The sequence below is a fragment of the Zalophus californianus genome, chromosome 12 (genome assembly GCF_009762305.2).
Source record: "Zalophus californianus isolate mZalCal1 chromosome 12, mZalCal1.pri.v2, whole genome shotgun sequence".
NCBI lineage: Eukaryota > Metazoa > Chordata > Mammalia > Carnivora > Otariidae > Zalophus > Zalophus californianus.
Window position 1 is genome coordinate 16,423,942 of NC_045606.1, and position 21,605 is coordinate 16,445,546.

General features: G+C 44.8%; 1 protein-coding gene across 1 annotated transcript in view; it reads left to right on the plus strand.

Moving 5' to 3' along the window:
- Positions 1-21,017, plus strand: part of LAMB1 (laminin subunit beta 1) — a 70,365-nt gene extending 49,348 nt beyond the window's left edge. Inside the window, exons 24-33 of the mRNA XM_027574783.2 lie at positions 6,134-6,503; positions 8,988-9,172; positions 10,043-10,284; positions 12,843-13,046; positions 13,647-13,791; positions 15,613-15,820; positions 16,038-16,179; positions 18,757-18,933; positions 20,285-20,444; positions 20,609-21,017. Coding sequence (XP_027430584.2) covers positions 6,134-6,503; positions 8,988-9,172; positions 10,043-10,284; positions 12,843-13,046; positions 13,647-13,791; positions 15,613-15,820; positions 16,038-16,179; positions 18,757-18,933; positions 20,285-20,444; positions 20,609-20,745 — 1,970 coding nt within the window. The 3' untranslated portion in view covers positions 20,746-21,017. The remainder of the gene's footprint in view (positions 1-6,133; positions 6,504-8,987; positions 9,173-10,042; positions 10,285-12,842; positions 13,047-13,646; positions 13,792-15,612; positions 15,821-16,037; positions 16,180-18,756; positions 18,934-20,284; positions 20,445-20,608) is intronic.
- Positions 21,018-21,605: the final 588 nt, after the last annotated feature.

Below are 21,605 nucleotides of genomic sequence, written 5' to 3' on the forward strand. Positions count from 1 at the left end.
GAAATCAGATTTAATTCAGTTCTTTAGAGGGCCACAAATACTCTTGTTAGTAGAGGGAAGGCTTATCCTACATGAGCCTAAGCACAGCACGTGTGTCCTCTGCAGGCCAGGCCAGGGGCGGGCAAACGACGGCCGCTGTGGCAAATCCAGCCCGCCACCTGTGCGGTGCGTTTGTGTCTGATCTGTGGCCCGCAAGGCCTAACTCTTTCCTATCCAGGCCTTTATGGAGAAAGTTTGATGAGCCAGGGGGCCCATCTCTGCAAGTGAAATAATTACTTCCCACCTTTCGTCCCCAGACCGAAGTTAGCAAGGCCAAAGAAAGAAAGAAAGAAAATGGTGGGACTGAGGAGGTAGGGAATTTAAAGCAAAATCACATTTCCTTTTTAAAGATTTTGTTTATTTATTTGAGAGAGTGTGAGAGAGCATGAGCAGGAGGAGGGGCAAAGGGAGAGGGAGGAGCAGGGAGCCCGATGCGGGGCTCGATCCCGGGACCCTGGGGTCGTGACCTGAGCCGAAGGCAGACGCTTAACCAACTGAGCCACCCAGGTGCCCCCAAAATCACATTTAAGTAGTGAAAAGAAGGGCCATATGCACCCCAGTGTTCATAGCACCAACGTCCACAAGAGCCAAACTGTGGAAAGAGCCGAGACACCCTTCAACAGATGAATGGATAAAGAAGATGTGGTCCATATATACAATGGAACACTACTCAGCCATCAGAAAGCATGAATACCCAACTTTTACATCAACATGGATGGGACTGGAGGAGGTTATGCTAAGTGGAATAAGTCAAGCAGAGAAAGCCAATTATCATATGGTTTCACTTATTCGTGGAACATAAGGAATAGCGTGGAGGACATCAGGAGAAGGAAAAAATGAAGGGAGGGAAATCAGAGGGAGAGATGAACCATGAGAGACTATGGACTCCGAGAAACAAACGGAGGGTTCTGGAGGGGAGGGGGGAGGAGTGGGCTGTGGGTTAGCCCGGTGATGGGTATCAAGGAGGGCACGTACTGAACAGGCAAACAGTGGATCATGGATCAGTACATCAGAAACTAATGATGTATTATATGGTGACTAACATAACAATAAAATTTTAAAAATCACATTTAAGAGACTAGAAAATTTAAATTTCCCTCACAGTAAAGTAGAAATGCCTGGGTAGAGGATCAGTGAACCCTTGGGCAGTAGAGCAAATCCTGGAGTCCCTGCTCTGAGGCAGGGTCCATGACAGAAGAGAATAAGCCCGTTACCTGATTATAGGACGTAGTACTTCCTCCAGGCAGGCCGGACTCCAGCACGGTGCTGAGTGCGCACTTGGCCTCATGGGGAGGGGACCCAGCAGAGAAGCTCGGCCCCCCGGGCGCCAGGCCCCGGCAGGCCCCGTGAGGAAATGGCGCACGTAGGTTAACCTGATGGCAACGAGCAGGAAGAGAGTGGTACAGACCTGTCCCACTGTCACGGGAGGGCCAGGCCCGTAGGGACGGGACTCGTGCAGCAAGCTTGCACAGAAAAGGGTAGCTATAGGGCCGCTTGCTCTTGTGTGTGTACTGAGCACTTGTAGGGGTGTTTAACACATATTCCTGCTTTTGTCCTTACAACTAATCATCTGTGAGGATAAATGCAACCTCCGCTTCACAGCTGAGAGATCTTAGGCTCAGAGAAGTTAAGTGACTTGCCCAAAAACCGCAGGTGAGGGCAGAGCTGGGCTCTGAAGCCAGGCCTGTGTGGCCCAATGTCCCTGTTCTTTCCACAGGTCTGGCGGGTCCTTGATGACAGGTTTTAATTTTTTTTATTTTTTAAAGATTCTATTTATTTATTTGACAGAAAGAGACACAGTGAGAGAGGGAACACAAGCAGGGGGAGTGGGAGAGGGAGAAGCAGGCTCCCCGCAGAGCAGGGAACCCGATGCGGGACTCGATCCCAGGACCCTGGGATCATGACCTGAGCCGAAGTCAGACGCTTAACGACTGAGCCACCCAGGCACCCCAGACGACAGGTTTTTAGAGAAGAATTCTTGCCCTGGCTAGAGGTCAATAAGGGCAACATGCAGCGTGACTTGGGAAATCAGATTTAATTAGATTCTCTAGAGGGCCAGAAATACTCTTGTTAGTAGTGGGGGACAGGGGCGCCCTCAGGAAACCATGTACTAGGGACCCATGGGGGCGATTCGGTTTCACTAGATTATGGAAGCCTTGATTGCCAGGCCTTCAGTTGCTGGAGGGGCCTGGAGGAGGAGCGGGATGGATGGAAAGAAAGCTGGAGGTTAAACCTACTGATTAAGAGGCACACAGGCTAATGTTTCCTGTTCTGGGATTGACTTGCTAGTGTTTTTCTTCTAGGCCTCAATATCTATAAATTGGGTGCATTATTCTTCATGTACGTAGCTCTCAGAGATCATGTTTTTAAACGATGAGAAAATTTAGTAGAAACAAAGGAAACCTACTGACCACATAGCCGAGAATATACGTACAGGTGAAGGTGGAATTTTTAATGGCTCATTACAATCATTACAGGCTCATTTTTAAAAATGCTAGTCTTCATCTTCATGACTTGTTCATCTTAAAGATCAGGCCACAACTTTTGCTAAATACTTTCTTCTTTCCAAGAGAAAATTTTCGATCCTCTGCCAGATTCTCTGAGCTGCCGGTCCACTTAGACCCCTAGCCCTTCCTCTGAAGAGAGGAGAACAACCATTGGCCTCGTCAGAGACCATGGGCATAGTTTGTAAGTTTTAGATCCCAGCGAATGTGAGCTAGGATTGGAGGGTCTCCTTCATAATTTCAGTGTCTGTGCTGTTTTCAGTTGTCAGGTGAGAACCAACCTTTCTGCTTCAGTGGGAAGTACTTTTTTTTGGGGGGGGGTCTTTGTACAAGGTGGCACATGTGGGCCTTCCCATGTTTGCATCCCAGGCGTCCCCAGGAGAGGAGCAGTTCTGGAAGCACATGTCCACGGGAACCTAGCGGTTTCCCCCACTTCAGTTTGAAAACCTGATACAGTGTAGTCCTTTGGTGACCTTCCAGAGAAAGTTCAGGCTGGAAGTGTTCAGTGATAAAACTGCAGTCTGGCCATCTGTCAAATTCCTCTTTACTTTTTCAGTTAGAGGAAAGGGGTGTTGGTCAGCTCAGCTAACCCGGTCCTTTCTTCTGGAGAGAGCCGGGGCTCTGCCTGCCCTTGGAGCACTGGCCGGGACTTCTCTCCCCAGAGGAGAAAGCCTTCACGGGAGTGCACCTGCCTTTTAAATCCTACAGTTTGGGGCCCGTGTTCGCCCCCTCAAAGATGCCCCTGACAGAATGAGAGCAAGAAAATGAAAAATTATTAGAGAAATTAAAAAATATATGGACCCATCCCTTGCCCCAAGTATGAATCCGGTAAGAACCTTTTTAGGACTGAATTAATGTGTGCCTTTGCATTATCTATGGGAAAGAAAGAATTGTCTAAACAATTGGCGTCATGCATTCCTCTTCTTACATAGGTCATTAGGTTTGTGCATCAGCCTGCATGGGCCAGCTCCCAAAGTCCTGACTGCTCCAGCTCCACTCTTTGAAGGATGAACACACACATTCTCCACCTCCTCCGCCCCTGCCCCCCCCCTCATTCTCAGCCGCCCCCCCCTTCTCTTTCACCCCTACAAGCACACATTTACATACAAGAGGAAGGCTAGAACAGGTGGGGAACTAACAGAGGGTCAGCAAGCACTTGGCCACTGTTAGAGATGCAAATTCTCAGGTCCCACCCTAGACCTATGGATTCAGATTCGAATGTGAGGGGGTGGCAGGAGGGAAGCAGTCTGTGTTTAGTGAGCCCTCCAGGTGATTCCGATGTATGCCCAAGTTTGAGAGGCTAGGACCTAGATGACCCATGTAACTTCTAGCTTTCTGAAAGATAACCGTATTTTACCAAACGACATGGGAAAGCCATTCCTAAAGTGTAAACAATGTAAACTCTTCATCATCAAATTTCTTCCTGTTCTTCTGATCCTCAGAAACTGATGAAAGCAGTGGTTTCTGACACCTTTCCCATTGTTTCTCTCGGGTGTCTCCCACTATTCCACTGGGGAAAGAGTCTGTGGTCAAATGAGTTTGGGATACAACTGGGTAAAAACGACACGAAACGAGGTTTCTCCTGCCGAACTCCTCTGAGCCTGCAATGTGCTGATGTTTGTTTGGAATCTTCCAGAGGAGGATGTCTTTCCTGAACTTACTGATCACAGAACCCTTCTCTCTAGGAACATGTCCTAGAAATAACGGTGTAGGGAACACGCTTGAAGTGATTCACAGGTCACTCAAGCTGCTCCCTGACTCATAAGAATCACCCCAAAAACATAGGAAAAATCAAATTGCCAGAAGTGCCTGGAAAGAAACAATATGCATAAGGAAAAAAAGTTCAGTTTGGAAAACCCAAGGCACGAAGGGAATGCTATGTTTTCAACCCAAACGTTGAAGACTGGAATTCCATAGTTTAAATCTTTGAAAAAAATCATGATGTTATTGGCAAGTATACAAAGATAAGGCCATGACAGCTTTTTGTTTCCCAGTGGAAATGTGGTCAAGCTTCACTCTGGGCAGGAAACTACCAGACACTTGCCTGACAGAAAGTCTTGATGATAAAATGTTTATCGAGTGCTTACTAGGAACCGGACATTCCTCTAAGCACTTTGGAATTAAGCTATTCCATATCCTGAAAGCGAGCCTATGGGGTAGGTATAGTTTTTACCCCATCTTACAGATGTGAGGTTGGTGACTCCGTTTCCTCAGTGCACAGCTCAGGGTTGCATAGCTGGGGGGTGGGGAAGGCAGGATTGGCAGCAGCCAGGCAGCCGGAGCCTTCTAACCCCACCGCTGCACTCCTCAGACTTGCTGCCCAAGAACGGGGAGTGCCGTTGGCCAGCGAAGGCAATGAGGGATTAAACTAGCAATAAAAGGCAGGCCCTGGCAAGGGTCACATGAATAGGCGACGAACATATTTCCCTGGGTATAGAGGATAGAGGCGGGCTTTTTGTATATTTTTGTATCCCCCACCTTTTCCCCGAAAGGATTTAAGGCCAGAGATGTTTGTATGGGCCTTTTGTTTTTCAGACACTATACAAATACTGTGAAATATCAAGTGTTGATATAAAAATAAGTTAATCCCGGGGCGCCTGGATGGCTCAATGGGTTAAGCGTCCGACTCTTGACTTGTGCCGAGGTCAGGATCTCAGGGTTGTGACACTGAGCCCGGTGACCGGCTCCACACTCAGTCGGCTTGAGGTTCTCCCTCTCCCTCTGCCCCTCCCCCCAAAATAAATAAATAAATCCTTAAAAAAAATAAGTTAATCCCCCACAATTTGGGGCTCTAAGTCAGGATTCAATGGCATAGGCATTGTGATAAGTACTGTGAGCCAAGGTCCTTTACCAGTTGGTTGTGGCTAAGATGCCAGCCCGGTCGGGCCAGTGAGAAGTTGGGGCTGATTGGCTCCCGGGTTCCTTCTCTCACTTCTGACATTTCGTGAGCCTGTGCTCATAGCGCTGGGGCTGGTTTTCACAGTGGCAGATACCCACATGCTACACTTCATTGAAAGCCTTTAAACTAGATACTTAGAATGCCTGTAACTTCGTTGTCATTGAGTTTTCTTTTTATCAAGTTTGCTGCATGTCAGCAAGTATTCGCCATTCTGTTCGGTGACCAGGTCGGGTGAGGGATGTTAGGAATTGTCCGTTAGTGTCGTCAGGATGTCACCTGAGTTGTCTGCACTGACAGCATCTGTGGGGAAGTCAAAGTCAAAGGGATGCAGAGGTGGGCCAGAGCTTAAGAGCACAGACTGGAGTGGCAACAGGCTGGACTTGAATCTTGGCCCAGCCATTTCCTGGCTGTAAGACTTAGGGCAAGTCACCTATCCCTTAGGGTTCAGTGACACGGTGCATGTAAACCATTTCTGCAACGCCAGGCACGATAAGTGTCACCCTAAAAAAATTACTACTGTTACTGTTACTAAGCGGTTATTGAGTGTCCAGGTAATGCCTGTACTGGAGGACGACGCTGCTCTAGTCTCTCTGAGAGCCTGTGGTAGACACGTGACTGTGGCTTCTGCATGCCGAGTCTTGTTGCGGAGGTCTGTGATCTGCTGGATCACCCAATGCTGTTTCCCTTCCAGCCTGCGACTGTGACCCCAGGGGCATTGAGACACCACAGTGTGACCAGTCCACTGGCCAGTGCATCTGCGTCGAGGGGGTCGAGGGTCCACGCTGTGACAAGTGCACGCGCGGGTACTCGGGGGTCTTCCCCGACTGCGCTCCCTGCCACCAGTGCTTTGCTCTCTGGGACGTGATCATCGCCGAGTTGACCAATCGGACCCAGAAGTTTCTGGAGAAAGCCAAGGCCTTGAAGATCAGCGGTGTGATCGGGCCATACCGGGAGACGGTGGACTCAGTGGAGAAAAAAGTCAACGAGATCAGAGACATCCTGGCCCAGAGCCCCGCCGCGGAGCCACTGAAAAACATTGGGGATCTCTTTGAGGAAGCAGAGTAAGTAGTCCCTAAGCCAGGGAAGGTGCTCACAGTATTGTTTCAACCTGCTGAGAGATGCCCAGGTGTGGTGCCTCCATCAGAAGGCATGGTGTGCCCTATGAGTGAACTCGGATGCCGGGTCATTGGCTTTCCAGCAGTCTTCACTCTGGGCATTTGGGCAAGTGAACATTGACCAAATTGCAGAGGCTGCAGAGTAGAATGTGTGCGGGTCCCATTCAGTGCTCCTCTTTGCAAACGGTGCTCCGAGCTAGTAGAATGGCAAGAACATTGGCTTCAGAGACAGAGGCTCTGTTAATGAGTTGTAGCTTGGTTAGTTGCTGTGTCTCTCTCTTCCCTCCTCCGGAGGAGGGGAAGGCAGTATTTACCTTTACCTTACAGAGCAGCAGAAGGATTGATCTGTGAAATGATAATGTAATTGCCAAAAAACACGATGAATAGACATCGTTACTATGCTTTGCTCCTAACCAGGAAATCCATTCCCATAGCAAGACCCCTACTTCCAAGTTCTTTCTGCGGCTCCGCCGCTGGTTGGCTAGAGCAGCACTCCCCTCTGTAATTATAACAAATTCTCCTCAGTGAAAAATTCTCCTCGTAGCCCATCTCTGGGTTATCCTCTCTGCCTGGTGTCTGTTTTGCCAGTGAAAGCAGAGAGAACTGAGCTCTGACTGATGCTCAACTTCTTGGGGCTCATTTTTCGACCATTTCTCCTCCCAAACACCCCCACTCCCTTCCCACATTTTCTGTGTGAAGGGACGGGAATCAGCCTCTCTAGGAAGCCAGATGGACTTTTCATCTCCGCGCTGTGAGCAGCAAGCTGCAAGGGATCAGCTGACATGTGCTCAGGCACCTTATGGGAGGCCCTTCGTGGACCTTCTAGATTTCAAGTAGCTGGTCCCTTGGTTTCAAGCCGGAGGTTTCATGTCCAAGACCATGGGGTGGACCAGAGTGTTCGGAAATGTCTGATGCGGTGATAGTGCCTTTAATGAGGAATCTTAGCTCATTAGAATTCTAGACGGTGTACAGCTCAGTCTCCTAACATGTAGCAGTAAGGAGTTCTGGAAGGCTGTGGTCCAAGCACAAGCCCATTTAGGACCTGATTCTTGGCCTTGGTCTCATGCACCCAAGGGAGAACAATCGAACTGGTGTCCTCTGAGAGCCTGCCAGAGGAGGGATTACATTCCCAAAATGGCTCTGTTGCTCCCCTCACAGTCCTCTAATCAGAGAGATTGTAATCATCCTAGGGAAACTGGTTTCATTAATCTTTTTTCAACACAACATCCGAAGATGGGTGTCTTAGGATCCAAAGTGGCATTACTAAAAAAATACACAGTGTTAGATTTGATTTCTTTAAAAATCGTAACATTGTAGGAGAGCTGAGAAGAAAACCAAAGCCTTCCGTGAATCAGCAGGTGAACAGAAGAAAGCATTGAAAAAATAAACTATATTATAATTGTCTCAGGAAAAAGTGGTTGGGTTTATAAAATGTAATTTAACCTACAAATCCTTTGAAGTACTTTTTGAGCTGGGTCATGGTTTTATCATGGTTTTTTTAAACGCCTTAAATGGCGTTCTTCAAATGGCCCCCAGCCTTTCAGCCCCCCTACGTTTTCCCAGTGTTTTATACTGAACTAGTATTTCCCTGAGGAGACAATGAATTAGGTGACCCAGTAAAGCCCAGAGCTGAGGTCTTCTCAAATATTGTTTTCTTTGTTATAATATATACATATACACACACATACACACACACTGTATTTATAAGTAATGTACAAATAGATGCTTAAAATACAGCTTTGGGGATGTGATATACAGAAGAAAATGCAGTTGGGTTTAGATTCCAAATGAAATATTGTGAAAGCTAAATGCGTATCAAAGTCCATCCTGGTAGATACTACCTTCTTTCTTATGAGAAATAAAAGGGTTGCTTGTTGGTGGAAGTAGGAGGGTCCTTGGATGGGACCTTGCCACCAGGGGAAGTATATGAAAAGCTGTGGGCGGGTCCCGTGGTTCCTGGTGGCTGTGAGACTTCCTTTCTGCATGTCCCATCTTGATGGTGATCCCTGAGGTTCAGATAAGAGCATTTCTCGGCAGGTGGCCGGGAAGTATAATTCTACACTGGAGTCATTTATGTCTTTTGAGTTGTGGGACTGTCTGCGCTTGACACTGCTTACATTCAGAGCTGGAGCTCCATGCCCTGGACCTTTGCTCAGGTGCTCAGAATCCCTTCAGGATACTTCCGCCACAACACAGCTGATTGGCGCTTCTGTGTTTTTCTTCAAAGTCTTGGAAGAAAGGAAAATTGTTAGATTTGATACAATCTCTTAATGATGAAGAGAATAAAACCAGGACTTGGAAACAGAAAGTATGGAATTGGTTTGAAATCACAGAGTAAGGGGTACAGGATGTGTAGAAAATATAAAAACGAGACTTCAAAACTCCCCTTTGGTTTATTTTACTTAGGCCAACTTCTCCTCCCCTTTACAGGAAATTAACCAAAGATGTTTCGGAAAAGATGGCTCAAGTAGAAGTGAGATTGTCCGACACAGCTTTACAAAGCAACAGCACAGCCAGAGAACTAGATGCTCTGCAGGCAGAAGCGGAAAGCCTAGACAACACAGTGAAAGAGCTTGCTGAGCAATTGGAATTTATCAAAAACTCAGATATTCGGGGTGAGCATTTTTTTGTGCAAATATGCAGTCCCAGACAATGGATTCAACACACTGACTGACCCTCTAGTACGGCACTTTCAGAATAAAATTTAGTGCTTTCTAGTAATCTTTAGAGCTTTTTCTCACCAAGTCTCTGGCACAAGTAAGGATTAAGGCCCCCGGTTACAAATGTGCGACCTGGAACTCAGAGAGCCTAAGAAACGGGAGAGGTTCCGTGGAGCGAGCAGCAGAAAGGCATCCAGTTCCTGATTTGTTTTCAGTGGATGGTTTAACCTCCTTGGCATTTCTTGGAAATGGGCTCTTGTGAATAGTTCAGAAATCACATTGATATTTCAGCAAATTCTTTTATATTCAAGAATGTTGCCTGATCAGGGAAGAATTTTTGCAGCGTCAGATCCCACTAACCATCCTATTCTACGCACAATCCTTTATTTTTCTGGCTAGGTCCTCAAAGCCACAGTATGCCATGCTGTTTTATATATGTCATACTAGCCATTTGAGTGGCTCTGAATAGTTAACGACTAGGAAAAGAGAAGAAAAAATATCTGGATATGTAATCTGCAGGCTGCCTGACACTGTTGGCTATTGACAGAGAACTGGAAGATTGCCTGTTTGCAGAAACATCTGCATGACTGAGTTAATTTTGCATCCAGATGTTTGGCATCCTCCAGAGCCAGAATAGCTGCTAATGGGACAAAGTGTAGCCATTGCTCATGAGGGGAAAGTTATGTTTCTTCCTAAAGATTTTAGTCCTTGAATTTTAGAGCAAAACCATACAGTAAATTTTGGGGCAGACACCAGATACGGCCATCGCTTCCTGAGCCTGAGCACAAGAGGTTTCACTGTGGGCGATTTCATTTTGTGCCCTAGGTGCCTTGGATAGCATTACCAAGTACTTCCAGATGTCTCTAGAGGCAGAGGAGAGGGTGAACGCCTCCACCACATATCCCAACAGCACCGTGGAGCAGTCGGCGCTCACCCGGGACCAAGTCGAAGACTTGATGATGGAGCGAGAAGCCCAGTTCAGGGAAAAACAAGAGGAACAGGCCCGCCTTCTGGACGAACTGGCAGGCAAACTACAAAGTCTAGACCTTTCAGCGGCTGCCGAAATGGTAAGGAAGGTTTTTTGAGGGTTTGGCCCCAAAGCTATGATGCAATAGGAAGAGAAACCACCCTGTTTTGTCTGTAATCCTGTTCACTTTGCAAATGAACCAGCGGGAGTGAAAACTGGTCTCTAGTCTCTGGACCACCTATGGGTACCCACCATCAAGCCAGATCAAAACAACAACATCTGCCTTTCCAAACCCCCACTCCCACCCCCGGGGTTCCAGAGGTTTCTCCGTGATACAAAGAATCAGGACTACTTTCCCAGACTGTTACACTGACTTGCTGACTTCTTATTCAAATTTGAACCCTTTAGACTGTGGACATTTCTTTTTTTTACGTAGTTCTAATTTGAAGTGCAAACTCCCTTTTCCATGGAGCAATTTCAGGAACGATTCTGGGAGGAACTTGAAAAAATTAAGGGAGCAAAAGAATTTTTCCCTTGGTGTAAATTAGAATGTCCCTTTGTTCCAGTAACTTTACCTGGTGAAGATTAACCCTGAGACCAATGCGAAAGTAGATTCATTTCCCAGAAGCTTTTAAAGAGTAACTCTGGAGCCAAATGAAATTGAGTAGTGAGTTTAATGAAGATCCGGCAGAAGGCCAAAAAAAGCCAAACTCTGCCTGTTTTGTCCTCGTTTCCTTATTGTTTTTCAGGGAAGGACACCTACTGAGAGAATTTGGAGGGTATTGTTTATAGACTAAGGCTTGTGGTCTCTTAGCTTAGGAACAGTAATAGCAAGAGGCAGGTGGATGCAGAGAAGCCAAGGGGACAGTTAAGGCTTCCTTAGGATTTCGTCTTTAGTGAAAAGCCCCCTCCCCTCCCTCCCTGCCTCCTTACCTTGCCCATCTCGCTTTCTCTGCAATTGGCAAAAACACACTGCCGCTAGTGTATTGTGCCAAACGTAATTGATGCCTACAGGGTTATATATTCTCTTATCACACTTTATAGCATGTAGTGGGAATAGGGAGTAAGGTAGATCTCCTGTCATGGTTTAATAGAAACATGGGGACCCAGAGCAGTGTGTTCACTGCCCTTTGTAGGGGACAGAGTAACTATATACAGGCATGGGATGACAGCTCTCTCAATCTTTCCTTTTGGGATTGATTCCTTAGAAATTCCAATAAAAACCAGTAATCACAAATAAAATCCACACACTAAAGCGAAAGCAGCTGAGCGTGCTGAAGGATATTTGCTTTGCAACAGAGGGTAGCGAGGGAGTGGGGAGCCATATGAATGGGTGCCCTTTCCCCGTGGTTGCTTTCCCATCGGGTGAGCTAACCTTGGGGTTGGCCAGCTTCTGGTTGCTCATTGGATGTATGCAATTCTCCTCCACGATCTCTCTTTACGGGTTCCATACTGACAATTCTTGGATAGAGAGGTTTTTGTCCATTTGAGTTTTTCAAGTACCTTCAGTTCTTTGTTTTGTGTATATTTAGCTAGACCCATGCCATTTTTTTCATGCCTGCAGCTGAAATAAAACAGATCTCCTCGTGTGTTGTCAGAGTGTTTTTAAAAAGCATCCCTGAGGCCTTGTTTCCCTTAAGGCCCATGTTCTTCTAGAGCACGCAGAATAAACTTTCTTCTCTGAAGCTTTTTATGTGCTATAAACCAGATACATGAAAGACTATTAATTTGAGATACACTGGTATTATAATTATCATAAAATTATTCGTCTAAGGAGTTGACTGTTTATTCAAAAACTTCTTTTTCCTTGTTGGGGAGCATTACCTGCTTTTCACTATCTCTGTTCAACGTGAGAGGACAGCTCCACAGTCTTCTCCCTGCTCAGCCTTTTCCATCATGTAGCAAACTTATCTTTTATCCGTTGGCGTGTGTATGCCATGGCCAGGCCCGGATCGTTGGAAGTTTCTGATAGGTAAGGAAGAGGAGTACGGGGAGGGAGAACTGGGGGAGGGGGGGGGTTGCTTATTTGTAGAAGTTCAAATACCTTTGTTTCTACCATTTCCTGCTTCCCTCTCACATCTGGAATGTTCTCCCACTTCCCTGCTCACGCCCCACCAGCCGGCTGTCCTTCCCCGATGACTACAAGCCTCTGTGGTCCCTTCCTTTGGCTTTCCCTCCTACTTTCTTCTTGGCTGTTTTACGGAGAGCGAGCCTGTCTCCCTCACTAGATCTGAAGGTACTGAAAGGCCAGACAGGAGCCTTCTAGATCACTCTGTGGACCAGAATGGTTTCTCAATCTTTTTTTTTAAGTCCAGTGATTTAGGATAAAGGGAAGCATTCTTTTGCTCTCCTGTTGGCAGATTTCAGCCGCACAGCAGATCAGTTTGCACCCCATGCAGCACCCAGATGGCATTCCAGTTCATCAGGGCAGAGGGCACTGGTGAAGCGTTGTAACTGTTTCCTTGGCAGTGAGTAGGTTAGCTTATTCCTAAGCTCTGTGCTCCTCTCCCCCGCCCCCCCCCCCCCCGAGCACTGTGCTCCCTGAAGCACCCTTGCCAAGGACCACCTACACGCTCTCTGGGGCCACCCAGGCCCTGCACAGCTGTGCTGAGCTTCAGTCTCCCTCTGAAGGCCGGGGCCTGCTCCCCCTCGTTGCAGATCTGTGGGACGCCCCCAGGGGCCTCGTGTTCCGAGACGGAGTGTGGCGGCCCCAGCTGCAGAACAGACGAAGGCGAGAAGAAGTGTGGGGGACCTGGCTGCGGGGGCCTGGTCACGGTGGCGCACGGAGCCTGGCAGAAAGCCATGGACTTCGACCGAGACGTCCTGAGCGCGCTGGCCGAGGTGGAGCAGCTCTCCAAGATGGTAATTCGGTGGACGGCCTCGCTTTGTGTTGTTGGTTCTCAGTGACGGGCTAGAGGATCTGGAAGGGAGAGATCGGTTCTCCATGGTGAAATGAAAGGGGCATGGCAGGGACAAAGTGCCGGTTGTTGTGAGGTTAGCGAAAAAAATACACGGGGAGGTTTTCTTCACAAAATATTTAAGAATTTGGTCTCTTCTCATGACAGTGATTTGAGATCATTATGTTACTTATTATGGGTCCAGGGTTATGAATACATTGAGCTGTGCTATAAAAATTTCATGCTGAGCATTTATTTTTCTAAAGCGACCATGTTAACATCCTGTTTTATAGGCCACCAAATGGTTTGAAGGAGTTAGAAACAATTAGAAAAAAATGTTTATATGCTAGCCTCATCTGTATGAGAAATTGTGTGGCCAGCTGTAGACGGAGTACTTTCTGTCCATAGAGGAACACAGTACAGTTGAATGAGAGACATTTGTTTCTAAAACCCATGGTTCCAAATGCATAGCTTTTCAGTGTCACTTTCCAGGCCATTTATAATATTCTGGTCTGCCGTAGAAAGAGTGAAGTTGTTCCCTAGGTCATTTATGCCTCATATTTAGGTCTCTGAAGCAAAACTGAGGGCAGATGAGGCAAAACAGAATGCTCAGGATGTTCTGCTGAAAACCAATGCTACCAAAGAAAAGGTGGACAAGAGCAACGAGGACCTGAGGAATCTGATCAAGCAAATCAGAAACTTTCTGACCCGTAAGTTGTTTTCATTTGACTTTTAGACATTGCTTCTTCTTGTCGAATATAAAAAATGTTAAAGAATCTGTGTTTGAGAGACCAGAATTCAAGTCTTCAATTTTAGAGAAAATCCATTTCTGGCTGGGAATAAAGTTACGTTTCAAAAAAAAAAAAAAAAAAGTCCATGTTAAGAAATGTTGGCATTTCTTAAGCTATGTGTACGTAAGTCATCTTCTCTGATGTTATGCAGACACAGATGGGATATCCAAGTAGGAATCAAGTCAAACACGCTGTGAGAACGAATTTGGAACCTGTTAGAGATTACATAGAATGTCATTAGATCCTCAAAGCAGTAGCTTATTTTGACGTTGACTGCAAAGCTTTGTAATCCTACTATTTAACAGGACACCATACTTATGGTTAGCTCCATCCCTTCATGTTCTGTAGAGAAAATCTCTAGTTTGTGGTCCAGCTAAGTGTTTCTGGTCACAGTCTGAGTGTCATCGGTAAAGGACGGCTCTGGCTTCAAGTTACACAAAACTTTCAACTGAAATGGGCTTGATCAAAAAGGATGCATACCTATCACATAGCTCAAGAGGTTCTGTGGCTCATGTAGTAAGGGTATCTGCTTTGTTCTCAGGCCAGCTCCTGGTTAGAAGGTGGCTGCCTGAAGTTTCAGACTTCACACAAAGCCTCGACAATCCCTCGTGAAAGAAGAGACGACCTGTTCCCCTACTGTATCTTTTCTAAAGGAAGGAAATCTTCCTCCAGACGCCTGGAGCAGTCATCCCCATAAATCTCACGGGCCAGGAAAGCATCCCATCCCATGCAGAAATGTCAAATGGAATGGGATTACCATCACTGGCAGACTAATCAGCATTTAACTCTGAGTTGCTAAGTTTACTTTCTCTTAGAGGTGGGCGCCTGAACAAAATAGTATTCTGTTAGCAAGGAAAATGGGGAGTAAGAAAGGAGCCAATGGTATTCCTACGGCTGTCTTACGAAATATCCTGTGGAAGCCATCACGTGATCAAATATTTTCCCGTGCTTAAACCCTTAGGGGTCCATTTTTATGTTAATAGTTAAAAAGAAAAACAAAAAACCTTAAATCAATGACATGTTTGAAGCTTAACCTCTTGGGCATTTTTCTGAGCACTTTTCACATTAGACATTTGAAATTCCTTGGCTTCTGTGATAACATGCTATCAGATTCTTTTCTCTGCCTGGATCTTCTCCCTTCCTGTAACTTCCAGAATCCAGATAATTTATATAAGAAGTATCAGCTCTTTATCTCTGCATTTGCAGTAGTCTAGCTATTTTTCCAACGTCAATTAAAAGCACTACTTGGGCATCTGGATGGCTCAGTTAAGCCTCTGACTTTTGGTTTTGGCTCAGGTCATAATCCCAGGGTCATGTGACTGAACCCCGTGTCAGGCTCTGTGCTCACCGCAGCATCTGCTGGAGATTCCCTCTCCCTCTGCCCCTCCCCCCATTTGCTGCTCTTCTGTAATCGGACCCATTCGCTCTGCTTGACTTTGACAGGACATGCTCGGTTCAGTCTCTCCATCCAGAGATGTCCATCTTCCTCCCTTCAAATCTCATTATCCTTCAAAATCTGATCAGTTTCTCATCCTCCACAAAGCCTTCCCTGACTTTCCCAGTCTACAGCAAATTCCAGTAGTTACTTTTTCCACACGTAACTACTCGACTATAAATTCTTGAAGTGGCTATGTCTTCGTGTCACCGCAGTAGGCGGTTCACCTGGTGGGTGACCAGAAGTGACGAAGTTAACCATCTGTGACTCTGACGTCTCTGTGGGGACATCTTTGCTTTTCACAGAGGACAGTGCGGATCTGGACAGCATCGAAGCAGTGGCTAATGAAGTACTGAAGATGGAAATGCCCAGCACTCCGCAGCAGTTACAGAACTTGACAGAAGATATTCGGGAACGAGTTGAAAGCCTTTCTCAAGTCGAGGTTATTCTACAGCAAAGTGCTGCTGACGTTGCCAGAGCAGAGATGTTGCTGGAAGAAGCTAAAAGAGCCAGGTATCTGAAGACGTTGTGGCATTTAGGGGCTTATGTTGTGTGTCTAGCAGGGAATAAAGTCTTTCTTTAACTGGGGAGATTTCTAAGACTGACCTGTAAGAGTCTCTCTGGGTCATTCCAAGAAGGCTGTTCTTTAAAAGAAATTTTTTTTTTTTTACTGTTCTGAGAGGAAGTAACATTTTCATGTTCACAAAGATCGTCTCCTTCTTTCACCCAGCAAAAGCGCAACTGATGTTAAAGTCACCGCAGACATGGTGAAGGAAGCGCTGGAGGAAGCAGAAAAGGCCCAGATTGCTGCAGAGAAAGCCATAAAGCAAGCAGATGAAGACATCCAGGGAACCCAGAACCTGCTCACTTCAGTAAGATAGTGTAACCCTTACGGTGGGGGGGGAGAGAACACTCACAGAAACTCTACTCGCAAAGCCAGTGCCTTTGACAGTGACATGCACTCTCACAGCTGAGCATGGAAGGGTTGCCCTAATTTCAGGAAAGCCAGACAACTTGCGTTAGCGTGGGTGCTAAAGGACCCTGAAGACACTGGATCGTTAAGCCCCCTTCACTTTCATAGTGTATGTGTTTTTATCTCCTTTTCCTTCAAGGACTCACACAGACACTCTTTAGCAGTAGGAAGGATAGTATTAATTTCAAAATTTAGTTTTAGGAAACTCCTGCTGTTACAAAGCAGCCCAAAAGCAAACTACATCATGAAGACCAGTATCTCAAAACTTATGAGGTGAGCATTCACAAAATCTTACTGTAAATTTTGAAAACCGCTGGAGAGTAGTGAAGGTCAAAATGCTTCCAGTCCCCAATTCTAGACAAACCTAATAGGGATCTTATAGCTAAACAATCTGTTTTGCTCAGAATGCATTAAGTAAACTCTACGCCCAATGTGGGGCTTGAATTCACGACCCCGAGATCAAGGGGCACATGCTCTACTGACTGAGCCAGCCAGGTGCCCTAAAAACTTATCATAAGCAGAATGCTCTTGACTCAGGGACTACAAGGTATTAAAAAGTATACATGAAGAACTTTTCACATGGATTTAGTGCTTTATTCTAAAAATCCTATCACTTAAAAGTAATGCAAGTATAATTTTCATTTTTCAAAAAGCAGTCCTACAAGCAAATCTTTCCATCCAATTTTAGGAAAGTTCATTTGTTTTATAAAAATGGATGGGAAATAAAAGGGATTCCTATGATCCTACCCACTTCTCAGAATATACTCTGAAATTAGATGCCATTAGTCTGCACTGTCACGCTTCCCAGGCCAACAGCTCCTAATGTTTAAAACCTGAGAGGTGGTCTTTCAACCTGCTTTTCCTACCATTGGTTGATATAAACCTGTCTTCCCCTATTCTGTCGTGCTCAAAAAATGAGACTCGACTGTTCCTCGGCCACTTTTCCTTCTTAAATTTTCAGTTAAGGCCCTTTCTTGTTCAAGTGTAGTAAAATTACATTTTCCCACCAGACTATGTTCTAACCCTTTGATTATTCTGGTTTTATATCTCCAAGGTTTTGCAAATTTCTCAATGTGCTGTTAACATTTTAATGAACTTTATCTATTTAGGTGACCTTATAAAAATTACTAAGTTTTGGGGCACCTGGGTGATGCAGTCCGTTAAGCCTCCAACTCTTGGTTTCGGCTTAGGTCGTGTTCTCAGTGTTGTGAGATCGAGCCCAGAGTCAGGCTCCACGATCGGCTCAAGGGTCTGCTTGAGATTCTCTCTCTCTAAAATAAATCTTTTAAAAAAATTACTAAGTTTTGAAAAGCAAAATGGAAAATAAAAGATTTAATCAAATTATAGGTAGCATATTTGGCTTGACGATGCAAGTGAATGATAGTTTTTTTCAGGGACCCTAGAGGACAGGAAACATTTAAGAAGCAAAAAGAAAGTCTTAAGAAGCAAAAAGAACTTCTAAACTATGCTATTAATGAAAGCCTGTCAAAATTGATTCACTCATTTATAAATAAAACTTTTATAAAGCTTATCTTCTAAGAATTATAACTACTAAGAATATTTTTCTGTTAATGGGTGGACTTTTAAGTTAACAATCATTTGGTTTGAAATTCTTACAAATTTTGCCATGTCTATATTGATTTACTAGTTTCATTATGACATTATTGTTATTCAGACTTAATTCTATGGAATAGACCCATCCTTAAAGGGAATTTATTTAAAAAAAACTAGGTGCTCAGGGAAACTGGTTCTTCTGTCATGGGTCAGGCTGCTTACTTGGGCTTGCTTTTCAAAGTCAATGTTTACTAATTATTCTTTGAAAAGAGATCATATGTGGATCCTCACCAATTACCCAGATATTTTTTTCCTAAATGACTTCGAGTGTTTATGGGTTCCAGCCGTCCCTTCCCCAGATGACATGCCATCTCACAGTCCTAGAGTGACTTTTCTGAGTTTTCAAGAACATTCCTGGTCTGCCTTTAGTAATTAGCTGAGAATACTCAACTTTCCAGGTAGTTTCTAAAGACCCATAACCTCCACTAGAGTTTAACATTTACCATTTAGAGTTGACAGGAAAAACTAAAGGTGACTTGGGAGTTATCATTTTCCCACCCACATGAATTTGGAAATTTCTGTTGAAATCCTTCCTCTCACATCTGCTTATTTGTGACCATTGTTTAGCCAAAGCTGGCAGGTGTCCTTAAAATGCATTCTCAACACATCAAGCTGTCTGGGGGTGGTTCAATAAGAAGTTTACATGAATTTCCAGCCGAGATCATCAGAATTACGAAAAGAATAAAGTTAGGCACTTTATATAAGCTTTCTTGAAATTTTATTCTCCTTTTGGTAATTTTTTCTTTGGGTCCAGAGCAAAAGAGCATAATGGCCTGTCTTCCTCTAAATTTATATTCCTAGCACGCCCAACTACTTGTTGTTCAATTAATGGCTGGCTGGGTGACTGACATTATACTTGCAGATTGAGTCTGAAACCGCTGCTTCTGAGGAGACTTTGCTCAACGCCTCCCAGCGCATCAGCGAGCTAGAGAGGAATGTGGAAGAACTTAAGCGGAAGGCGGCCCAGAACTCTGGAGAGGCAGAATATATTGAAAAAGTGGTGTACACGGTGAAACAAAGCGCAGATGACGTTAAAAAGGTAAGTAAAGCTTTGTAACTTCACAACTGTGTTCATAAAGGAGCAACGGTCTCCTCGTTGCCTTCCTTGGAACCAGTAAGGGACATGGACCCTACAGCTATTTGTCAGAAATATCCCCAGTGACCTGTTTTGAAATAGCAGTCGTTAGAGACCCAGATGGAAAAGAGTGGGAGTGGACAGGAAGGTGTCCAAGAAGCGTGACCTAAGCCCTCATATCCAGACTTGGAGAAGGAGGCAAAAAATGAAATGAAATTAGGGGCGGAAGTCTTAGAACAAATACACAGAGCTTATACTTCGCAAATTCAATTAGGAAGGCCTTTATGGCATACGGTAATTACTTGGCCATTTGAGAAGTCTTGAAAAGCAGGGTAGAAAAAGCTTATGGTGTCTGTCACAGAACCGCTAGCAGGAACTAAATCTCACGTCTTCTACGCTCACTCTGAACCACCCCTTGCTTCTCACTGGAAGGTACCATATTTTGCAGAGAAAATCTCATACAACCCAAATTTTTCACTAGAAGCCAACTAATCATTAAAACACACGTTCAGTGGGCAAATGTTTATCTATCTCCAAAGAAACCTTTTTACACTTTTGAGGGGAATGTGCCAACTGTTAAATGAACAGTAGGGCGTTATAAATGGAAATTTAGTCAGGATTTTTCCTTGAGGTTAGTGTAGCTTTTAGGCATTACAGAAGGGTGATCTCCTTCCACCTCTGGTTGGGGAAAAGAACAAAACAGGAAGAAAAGTGCACTACCCTGTCCGTTGTTTCTGTTGTGGTTTGTTCTTTCTTGCCGTTCTGAGAGCATACGTCTCCCAAGTAGTCTTTTTACAGAGCATTTTTCCCAGAAACACAGCATTTGATCACAGTAAGATGAACAGGACCCCAACATTAAAATCCCTCTATCAATGGCTACTGTTTTGAGCAGTGTTTCTCAAAAGAAGCACCTGCGAGAAGCACCTTGTCAAACCCACACCAATTTCTCTTCTCATCTCACCACCCCTGTGTATGCTACCATCTCCCCTTAAATCTCTACACACCCTACCCTAGTCACAATCCAGATGACCCTCCTATTTGGCTCTTCAAATGGGCCTTTTCTGGTATCTAAATGTTTGGATCACAGCAAACCTACTTTACAGAAAACGTCCTTCTTTACCTCTGTATAATTGTTTCAAATCCTTCATTTTAAAAAAACTCGTATGTCAGGGTTGTATTTAATTCCACTGTTTCAGAATATTTAATTATTTACACCGAATGGCTTAACGCCTGAGTACTCTTCTGAGCTTGCCACAAGGACGCTCTTAATGTCAGAGATTACATGTATCCTCTCTGTGTCCAAATGGAACTGCAGGCTCTGGACAGTGAAGTTGATGAAAAGTATAAGAAGGTAGAAAAATTAATTGCCAAAAAAACTGAAGAATCAGCGGATGCCAGAAGGAAAGCTGAAATGCTACAAAATGAAGCAAAAACACTTCTGGCTCAAGCAAACAGCAAGCTACAACTCCTGAAAGGTGGGTCTTAGGCTGGTGCTTTCATAAGGTATTTTAATATTAAGACCTCCATGGAGTTTATTTAAAAGGTTGAAGATCTGTTCACTTTGTCTTGAGCCTTTTAGGCAAAAAGGATGGAGATCCTAGTATAATCTGCTCAGACTTTTTCTTCTTATCTCCTACAGATTTAGAAAGAAAATATGAAGACAATCAAAAATATTTAGAAGATAAAGCTCAAGAATTAGTAAGACTGGAAGGAGAGGTCCGTTCGCTCCTAAAGGACATAAGCCAGAAAGTTGCTGTTTATAGCACCTGCTTGTAAACGGAGGAGGAGGAAGGGCTCGAAAGTGGCCAAGGTGACCAAAGCAACAGAGCTCCATTTAAAAAACTGACTTCATGACCTTCAAAATACAGCTCCTTACCTATTTAATGTTTTTAATCACCACATTTTGTACGGAGTTAAATAAAGTACAGTCCTTTTGTATAAATACATATTTAGGATAATTCTTAAATTCTACTCAGTGTTTGTGAATCCCTTGAAGCAAGGATATTTTCAATGTAAAATGGTCTTATAAACAAACTGCCTTCACGGGACCCTGATTTCTGTTTTGTCTATAAACAAGTGACCATCTTTTTGCTAGGTCAATATCCTCCACACATCTGCCCCCCCAGATCACCTCCCAGTGGGGTGCCCAGGCGGAGGGGAGGGGAGGGGAAGTATACAGCCTGAACCCCCTTCACCATTTCAGTGGCGGCTCAGTTGCTCCAATCTCCGAAACTCCTCTAAATACTCCTTGCTCTGAGAAAGAGAACAAAAAGCAATTTTTAGAAAATCAGGCTGGTAAACTGACTTTTAAGTGTGAGCAATCCTGGCCCTATGCTGGGTGGTGGCGGGGGGAAGACTGAAATGAAACCCAGCCAGAGTCTAGGAACGTTGCTCCTGCCAACTGAGCAGTGCCAGCCAATCACAGTACAAAGTGCTGTAACTTTTCAGTGTTTATATTGTACTTTATTAGATTTCACAAACTAAAAGATTCTCTGCTACGGTCTGTACGTGAGGCCAAAACAATCACAGAACAATCACTTATTCCACAGGATAAAGAAAACAGCTGTATTCCAACTGCCAAACCCATGTCAACCTCAGAGCTAAGCTGGAGAACGGGCCAAGCAAGGCCTAAGTGG